The 9,270-nt window shown below is 58.2% G+C and overlaps 1 protein-coding gene across 1 annotated transcript in view; it reads left to right on the top strand.

The window, feature by feature from the left end:
• CCDC102A (coiled-coil domain containing 102A) overlaps positions 1 to 9,270 on the top strand; it is a 23,504-nt gene that overhangs the window by 1,300 nt on the left and 12,934 nt on the right. The window contains exons 2-3 of the mRNA XM_023210029.2: positions 6,460 to 7,191; positions 8,950 to 9,176. Coding sequence (XP_023065797.1) covers positions 6,607 to 7,191; positions 8,950 to 9,176 — 812 coding nt within the window. The 5' untranslated portion in view covers positions 6,460 to 6,606. The remainder of the gene's footprint in view (positions 1 to 6,459; positions 7,192 to 8,949; positions 9,177 to 9,270) is intronic.

Raw genomic sequence — 9,270 nt, 5'->3', positions numbered from 1 at the left:
AGAGACTTGCAGATATCACACAGCATATCAGTGACGGAGCTGGGACTAGTGGGATGTGTGCTGTACAAGAGTGACAAGTTCACGGTGTTGCCGAGAGGGCTGGGGCTGGGGTCGGGGTTGGCTCCCATGAAGGTTCACCCCGCCATCCCAGCTGTGGGTATCCACTTCGCCTGGTGCCTGCTGACCCCATCGTGTGGGTGCTCTGTGTAGGTGGGCACTGTGCCCCTCATCGTGTAGGACCCACATCGTGTAGGTGGGCACTGTGCCCCTCAGGTGGTCAAGACCCAGGAGAGGAAGCATCCCATCTCCAGCTCCCTACCCTGGCCTTTCTGCTGGTCTACGGTGTGGACACAGACACGTAGCTGTACCTCTGGGCCTCAGTTGGTCCATCTGTAAAGAAAGGAGTTCAAATCAGTGATCCAGGCTGTCTCTGTGGCTCCTCAGTCTAAGATGGGGGTACCTGGGAACAGACCAGGGGTGCCTATCCCCGGGCTCAGGTCCAGCCTGGAGGCCTAGCCTCCATCCCTTCCTTCCCCGCCAGCCAGCTCCCCCAAGAGGTCCTGCAGCTGGAGCCTGGGCAGCAGGTCACAGGGACAGGTGCCCGCAGTCTGTGGGCTGACCAGCCTTGGGCCCTGCACTTATTCAATCAGGCTGTCCTCTGTGGTTTCCCACTGGGCTCTGTTTTCTGTCCGCAGCCAGGCCTGTGGCCATGGGCTTGTCCCAGGGCCCTACCTGAAAGGCTCTGGGAGGATCTACAGGGTTTCAGACCTGGGGGAAGGGGTTGGGCCACTGGGCTTCCCATCCCTTCAGCTGGCCCCTGTCCAGGCCTTGGCATTACTCATTCTTCTCACTGGATATGGAGAAACCCATCCAAACATTCTGAGGACAAAACACAACGTTGTTTCCCTCTGGGTCAATTAGGCTTCCCCAGGTAAAAGGTGGCACAGCTGACCTGGCCGTGAGATGACCTCTTACTCCGACCATGGCCACAGACAGGCTCAGATACCTACCTGTCTCAGAGCCTGGCCACAGACTGACTCCTGATCCTTAGGATGACTCAACCTTCCCAAACTCTGCATGGTCACAAGGGTACCCCTAAGAGTGGTACTACCTTCTTAGGGGTACCTTCCATCCATCATGCATCTGCTGTATGCTGGGCCCTGTGCTGATGCCCTCACTTGTGGACTTCAAAGTGAGGCCTTTGCTGTAGAACAGGGAGGTGCCTGGTGCTTTGGGAGCATACTCTGTGCAGAGGTTAGAGAAGGCTTCCCAGGGGAGGGGACACTGGAGGTGGGTTTTGAAGGATGTGTAGGAGTTTGCTGATGAAGGAAGGAGAGATATTCCAGACAAGTTCACAAGCAACAGGAACCACTGGTCACTTTCTGTGGGCAGGGCTGATGAGGGCCTAGCCTGGAGCAAGTGTCAGACCAAAATATTCCTGTTTCTGTCCTGGAGTGAGCTACCAGTGAGCACAGCTGTGGGGCTGGGGTTCAGGAGCCCTGGTTCCTACTCAGCTCTGCTGCCCAGCTAAGGGGATGTAAGGTCATAATTCAGTCTTCTGCTCTCCAGCCCACCAGCTAGCATTAATCAGTTAGTATCTGTGGGGCCTGTCCTAGAAGCTCTAAGTGGCACAAGTGTCCCATCTGGATGGGGGAAGCCTGTACTGCCAGGAGATGGCAGCTTGCCAGGCCTGGCTGTGGGAGGTTGTAGGGCTGTGCTCCCCAGGTTGGGGGGTGGTTGGGGAGATCAAGGCATTTCCTGGAGTTGGTGGCAGCTGAACTTGAAGATGGGTGGGGGTTCTGGAGTCTGGGACGGGCATTTGGAATACAAACCCAGAGACTTAAAGCAGTAATAGACCCGTCTGGCTGTTGGGAGGCAGGACAAGAGAGGGTGGGATAGGAAAGGCTCCCTGGGACCTGTGGTGGCTGGTCCCACCGTGACCTGCCCCTTGGTGGGGCAGTGATGCCAAGGGAACAGGAGGCCCCACCCCACACACATACACACCTCATGGGAAGAGGGCACTGAGCCTGCTGGAAGAGGTGGGCAGGGCAGCTGGGGCATCTCCATGACTGTGAGCCATGCTCTGTGCTGCCGCTGCCCCTCAGTGAGTGTGTGCGTTACTGGGGCTGTGTGTTGAGTGTGAGTGTGCACGTGTTACTGGGGCTGTGTGTGTGTGAGCGTGCGGGTCCCCAGGGCTGTGTGAGTGTGTGCATTAGCGGGGCTATGTGTGTGTGAATGCGGGTCCCCAGGGCTGTGTGAGTGTGAGCGTTACTGGGGCTGTGTGTGAGTGTGTGTCCCCAGGGCTGTGCTGTATGAGTGGGGAGGGATGGGGGGAGGTGTTGCTAGCCAGGGTCTGGCTGCCCTTGGGCCTATCTGGGAGTGCAGGATTCCTGGTGTGCTGGGGGCGGGGTTGGCTTCTCCAGAAAACTCCTGAGGACCCTTCCCACACACCCGCTCCAGGGGACCCTGGGCCTGAAGTACAAAGGTGGGAGTGCTGTTGCAAAACTTCCCTGCCCTGCTGTGCCCCTTTCTCCTCTTTTCTCCTAGGAGGGGGCCTGGCCAGGACGCTGGGAAGGAGAACAAGCTGAGTCTGGATCCCCCATCTCTGCCTTTAGCATGGGTGCCTGGAAGCCATTAGGGGCCTCGGTGGTGCCTGCCCTGGCCCTGCGCAACAGGCTTGGATTCCTGGAAGGAGCCGGTGGCCCTCTCCAGGCCAAGCCCTGTGCCAGGCCTGGCAGCTCCCAGAGGCAGGGAGGATGTGGCAATGACCCCCTCCCTGCCAGGCTCCTAGTTCAGAGGCTGCGGGAAGGGCCCAGCCGACAGAGCCCAGGCCCCCATACCCAGCACAGCTGCTGGCTGGCACTCGGGTTTCCTCCTCCTCCTCCCTTCCCCCGCAGCCTCTCACATTGTTTTTCTTTTCCAAGAGCTTCTCTAGGTGGAGCTAGGCCAGGAAAATGGGGAGTGTGTGTGTCTGCGTGTGTGTCTGTGTGTGTGTGTGTGTGTGTGTGTGAGTATCTGCTTCTCTTGGGGATGAGCATGTCTCCTTGCATGTCCTTGTACCTGTGTGTCAGTGTGCTGGCACGTGTGTGTCTTCAGGTGTGTCTGTGTCTACAGGCGAATGTCTCTCCATGCACCCGTGTAGTTGTGTGTGCCTGTCGGTCCATCTGAGCATATGTGTGTCTGCCCCTGGGTCTTTGCATCTGTGCATGGGATTGCATGTCTGTGTTGCACAGATGTTTGTGAACACACACAGGCATCAAGGCCAGCGAGCTCACTGCACAGGTGGAGAGACTGAGTCACAGAGGCACAGGCTGCTAGGGATCTCCCGGGGTGTCAGTGCCTGGATCTGTATGGCTGTATCTGGGTGCGTGACACAGATGTTATCAGGGTCAGGATGTACACGTTGTGTTTATGGAACTGTGGGTAGTAAGAAAGCAATACTCAAATACCCCAAACGATTAAAATGCAACTTCTCAGCTCCACACCTACCAAACATGACTCTCTTGGGTATGGGGCCAAGTGTCCGGGTGAATTTGAAGGATACCCTGATGAAGCAGTGGTGTCTCTCACACATCTTCCCTTCTACACATAGGGAAACTGAAGCCCAGAAAGGGACAGTGGCTTACATGAGGTTGGTGTCAGAGCTGGGCCTAGACCTCATGCATGGTAAAGGCAGACAGACAATAAACGAACAGCAAATGGCCTAGAGAAACACAGTGGGGTCTCTGAGCAGCACGGAGGAACCTTGACAAAAGGTCATGAATTTTTAAAAATACTGCTCCATGAATGGCGTGAACCCGGGAGGCGCAGCTTGCAGTGAGCCGAGATCACGCCACTGCACTCCAGCCTGGGCGACAGAGCCAGACTCCGTCTCAAAAAAAAAAAAAAAAAAAAAAATACTGCTCCACGTGGTGGTGTAAATCTCCAATGCCCGGCTCCACAGTTGAAGGTAAGAGCAGGCAAAGCAGTGGAGGGAACAGGGTTGGCGTTTGCCGGGACAGTCCACAACAGGAGGGGCCTAGGGCATGGAGGGTGCTGGCAAGGGAGAGATTAGGAGCACAGAAGGTGAGCTGGGAAGGAGAGGGACATGGGGGGTGGGCAGTGCAGTGGTGGGATCAGTGGCTTGTGGCTCCTTGCTGGGATTGGAGAGTATTTGGAGTTGAATCCTAGGAGTAAGCTTAGAATTGAGGCTAGGGAGGAATTGGTATTGGTAATGACACAAGGGGTGACCACCAGAGTGGTCAGGTTCTTATAAGCAACTCTGGCTGTTGCTTTTGAGAACGGATTTGAAGGAGGCAAAAGTGCATGATGGGCAGGGAGGTGGGTGTGGGTACTGTTGCTCAGGTGAGTGAAGGTGGTGTGGACCCTGACAGGTTAGTGACTGTGGACAAAGAAGGTGGATGGAAGGTAGTTGCAAGGCAGACAGACTGACAAGGTTTGGCGGTGGGTGGGGGAGGAGAGAAGGCAGATTTCAGGGGCCCCCACAGCTGTAAGGAGTGAGGAAGTGCCTTCTCCTGGAGGAGCACACAGAAGGAGCTGGTCACGGGGGGAATGGAGGCAGCAAGTTCCATTTTGACCAAGACGAGCCTGAGTCATCTATCAGGCATCTGGATGGAGGTATGGCAGGCTCTGAGGGTACCCTGGGCTGGAGAGAGACTTGGGGTTGAGGACATAGCGAAATGGCTCGGGCAGGGATAGTGTGAGAGGAGAAGGGGGCCCAGGGCTGGATGACAGCAGCACTCGAGGGTTAAGCCCAGGGGGTCCACCTGGGAGGCTGATGAGCAGCTGGAGAGGAGGGGAAACCTGGAGAGGAAGACGTGGAAGCAAGTGAGGCAGGGAAGCAGGTGGCATGGTAGGTCCACAGGGCACACCATCACAGGGGACTGGAAACCAGCCTGCCATAGGTGGCTGGGTGATAGAGCGCCAAGGAGGTAGATGGAGTGGAGACAGTAACTGTGGACCATTTTGGAAGGGCCTTAAAAGGGAGGAGCCGGGGGAGGGGAGAAGAAGGTGTCAGGAGACACTTCAGCAGGGGTAAGGCCCCTGGAGAGGACGTCACTGGCTAGGGTGGGACAGGCAGAAGGGGGGCCTTCGGCTCAAGGAGAACCCCTCTGTCCTCTCAGGGGCAGAGAGGAGGGGGCCTTGCGGCTTGACAGCTTCCTTTTTCACTGCAAACCATGACGTTAGATCATCTGCCAAGAATGAGGTGGGTTAGAGATTGGAAGAGGGTGGAGAGGGGACACAGAGGGCTGCCAGGCAGCCTTGGGGACAGCCAGTGCTGAGAGTCCCACCGACAGTGCACTGATCACTCAGAAAGGGTGGGTCTTAGGGGCAGGTGTGAAGATCTGTGGACCAGGGCTGTCTGCCTAATGGGGATGGAAAGGTGTGATGTCCCAAGGGACTATTGGTGGGTGGCAGTCAGCAGAGGCCACAATGGAGGGAGACTGGGTCAGACTGGGGACAGAGAAGGACATGTCTCTCATTTATTTTAAGGCAGAGGCATGGCCCATAAATGGCAGAGCCCATTGCTGGGCGATGGGGAGGCTGAAGTGAGACACAGAGAAGAAGAGCGATGTTTGCAGTGAGTCAGGGTGTCAGGGAGGGGTGGTTCCGGCAGAGAAGGGGAGGGAACATCCTGCTGTACTCCCAGAAGCCCCTGCCATCTGAGGACTGGTTTATTTCCATCATCATCCCCAGCGCATGCATTCACTCAGCAAATCCTTACTAGAGTTTGAATTTGGACTCATAGATACCATAAATGGAGGTAATCATTTTCCTCACCTCCACTCTTTAAGGAATAAATGAGATCGTTCACCTAAAGCCCTGGGCACAATGCCTGGCTTGTGGCCTGCCCTCCACAAATATCATTGTCATCGTGTTGGGACTAAAACAGTGGCCACGACCCAGTCCTGGACCACAGCAAACTCTCACAGCCTTGGGTTAAGGGTACAGAGCAGACACATAAATGACAGGGTAAGTTAGTGCAGTGATGGAGACACATAAGGGGCTGATGGACCTGGCCTGAGGTGCTCCCGGAGGGCTTCCAGGAGGAGGTGATATCTCAGAAGAATTTTAAAGATAAGAAGAGTTAGCCCAGTGCAGGAAGAGGCAGGGAGCGGACTCCTGGCACCAGCCCAGTGCCCCTGCGTGGGTCCCGTGCGTAAGTGGGATAGTAGTATAGTATAAGCCATCAGCGTGGCAGATGGGACCTGGATGATAAAGAACAGATCAAGGTTTCAGATCAGTGCCGCTAGGTGAAGGGATTGGAACGGGAGTCTGGAGGCCACTGAGGAGGCCTTTACGGGCCCTTGCTCCACCAATCCTGCCTCATTGGGACTCTCCTGGAACAGAACTCACTCCTCCCACCTTGGCCGTTCTGTTCTCTCCGCCTGGCCCTTAGCGCGGCTGATCTTCCAGACTGACGGTGGTCAGTCCAATAACGGTTGCGTTCTCCCGCAGGTCCGAGGAGGCATCCTCCGCCCTGTGGCCCGGAGAGAAACGGGGCACGGCGCCATCATGCACAGTGGTATCGCGTCCGCCGCGCGTCCCCGGAGCCGCCCGTGAGCCCGGCCGCGAGTTCGAGCCCAGGGCCCGCCCGGCCGCACCATGAGCCACGGGCCCAGCCCCCGGCTGGCCGAATCCCCGCAGCTGTCCAAAGGTAGCCTCCTGACCATCCTGGGCAGCCCGTCGCCGGAGCGCATGGGGCCTGCCGACTCCCTGCCGCCCACGCCGCCCAGCGGCACGCCCTCGCCCGGGCCGCCCCCCGCGCTGCCCCTGCCCCCCGCGCCCGCGCTGCTGGCCGACGGCGACTGGGAGAGCCGCGAGGAGCTGCGGCTGCGCGAGCTGGAGGAGGCGCGGGCGCGGGCGGCGCAGATGGAGAAGACCATGCGCTGGTGGTCGGACTGCACTGCCAATTGGCGCGAGAAGTGGAGCAAGGTGCGCGCTGAGCGCAACCGCGCGCGCGAGGAGGTGCGCCAGCTGCGCCAGCGCCTGGACGCGCTCACCAAAGAGCTGGCGGGCGCACGGCGCGAGCGCCAGGAGGCACAGGGCGAGTGCGAGGCACGGGGCCGCGAGCTGGCGCGGCTGAGGGGCGCCCGGGGCGTCGCCGACCAGATGCGCGACGGCCCCGAGCCGGAGGCGGAGCGCGAGCCAGTGCGTGACATCGGATCCGAGAGGCCGCCAAGCAGCCAGGTGCGCGGCACGGGCGGGGCGTTCGCGCCCCAGTCTCGAAGTGGGCGGGGCCGATTGGCCTGAGCTGCTGGGCTCAGAAACAAGCTAGTAAAGGCCTGGCCTCCTGGAGGTTTCACTTCTCCGGGTCGGGTTCTACCCTTGCGGGGCCTCACATCATCTTCCTTCCGGAGACCTCAGGGTGGAGAATCCCAAGTTCTGTGATCCCTCCACTCCCACACCTGATAAGTCAACAGAACCAAGGAATCATCCCCTTTGAGCAGGAGAGGGATCCAGCAGCTTGCATGGACGTTAGCTGATTGGTAGCAGAGCTGAATCCATTGATTCAATCAGAGCTGAGCGGTGGGGGAAATCAGGGCACTGGGATCACAGAGGAGGTCCCTGACGCAGGCTTCACAGAAGCTTTCCTGGAAGAGGTCACATTCAAGCTGAGTCTAGAATGATGAGTAAGGATTAGCTGTGAAAAGTGCCAGGAGGGCAGGACGACGTGACTCGTACCTGGAGTACCGGCTACTTGGGAGGCTGTGACTGTGGCAGGAGGATCCCTTGAGCCCAGGAGGTCGAGGTTGCAGTGAAATATGATTATACTGCTGCAGAGGGCACCCTCTCCTGAGCCAGCAGGCCTGTTACCAGAAAACCACCTAGGGGCAGGGTCCAAGCTCAGCTCCCCAGCTCAGTCCCTGGACAGGCCAACTCTTCCAGATAAGACTGCCCCCTCCTCTCTCCTGCCCAGCCCCCTCCACCCCGTAGGCTAGCTCGGGCACTGCTGCCTCCTATGGCTGAAGTCCCCTCTTTCCTGGGGCGACCTGGTGTTTGGAGGTGGTATTCACTGTGCACAATGCTGTTCCTGTCCTATCCTTGTTTCAGTTGTCCGTCACAGGCCAGAGGGCTGTGGGCAGTCGCAGGAGCCCTAGGCTTGCAGTCTGTCCTCCAGCCCAGCCTCTTCATGCTGTGGCCCAGAACAAGTCCTATCTCTCCCTGTTCCCCATTCGTAAAACGGGGCTTTGAACCAGTTGCCACTCCCACCTGGATAATCTGAGATACAGAAGAGTAGCTCTCACTCCTTGGGGAGTCCTCAGAACCACCACTCCAGTCCAGCTAGAGAAACCGAGGGCCGAGCCAGGAAGAGGTTGGCCCGGACTCATCTGGAAAGGCTGTGGGAGAAGCTGGAACAGGGGCTGTGGTCCTTGTGGCTTTGTGTTAGAGACGCCTTGGGGATGGCAGGGGCAAAGAAGAAGGGGAGGATGGCAGGGAGGAAGGGGTCTCGGCCCTGGGTTCATAATTTCTCACTGCTTCCCGTCTGAGAGCTGGCTCTCCTCACAGGCACTGCTTGCCCATGTCACCAGTCTCCCCATGCCTTACTGTTTGCCCCTAAAAAAACAGGATCTTAGAGCTGGATTTCCTTTGGAAGGAATCTAGGCTTAAGCCATTACAGGTATTCCTGCTTCAACATTTGTTCCCATCAGTGCCCCACTACAGGTTTGCATACTTCCAGTGACAGGGAGCTCACCACGTCTCCTGGGGAATCTTCTAGGATACAGGGAACCATATCGGCTGACACTCTGCAGCTCCAGGAGGTGAAGGGGGAGGCCCAGAGCAGGGCATGTCTTCCTTCTCCAGAGCTGGAGAGGCAGGCAGCAGAAGAGGAAACTGAGGCCCAAAGACACTGTGTGACTTGCCCAAGATTACCCATCAAGCTGATCTCAGACCCAGGGACTGGCTTGGCGGCCACTGCTCCAGCCTCCACCTTGGTCCCCACAGGAACTGGAGCTGGTGGAGAGCCTGCTGAAGAGCATGCCAGAGGAGTCTGAGGACTGCTGGGAGGCGCGCAGCGTGGGGGCCGGGGGCCCACGGGGCAGCTCAGGCCGCCAGGAGCGGAGCCGGCTGCCCTGGGAGGACACAGCTACTATGGAGGAGGAGGCCTCCAAGTTGACTGCCCTGCGGCTACGACTGGATGAGTCCCAGAAGGTGCTGCTCAAGGAGCGAGAGTGAGTTGTGGGAGGCAGGAGGGGACAGGGGCAGGGCCAGGTGAACACCCTCAGAATGACAGAACATTAGAGTGCCCTCAGAATGACAGAACAT

This window comes from Piliocolobus tephrosceles, chromosome 17 (assembly GCF_002776525.5).
Source record: "Piliocolobus tephrosceles isolate RC106 chromosome 17, ASM277652v3, whole genome shotgun sequence".
Classification (NCBI taxonomy): domain Eukaryota; kingdom Metazoa; phylum Chordata; class Mammalia; order Primates; family Cercopithecidae; genus Piliocolobus; species Piliocolobus tephrosceles.
The sequence above is the reverse complement of the archived record's forward strand: the minus strand, read 5'-3'. Positions and strand labels throughout refer to the sequence as shown.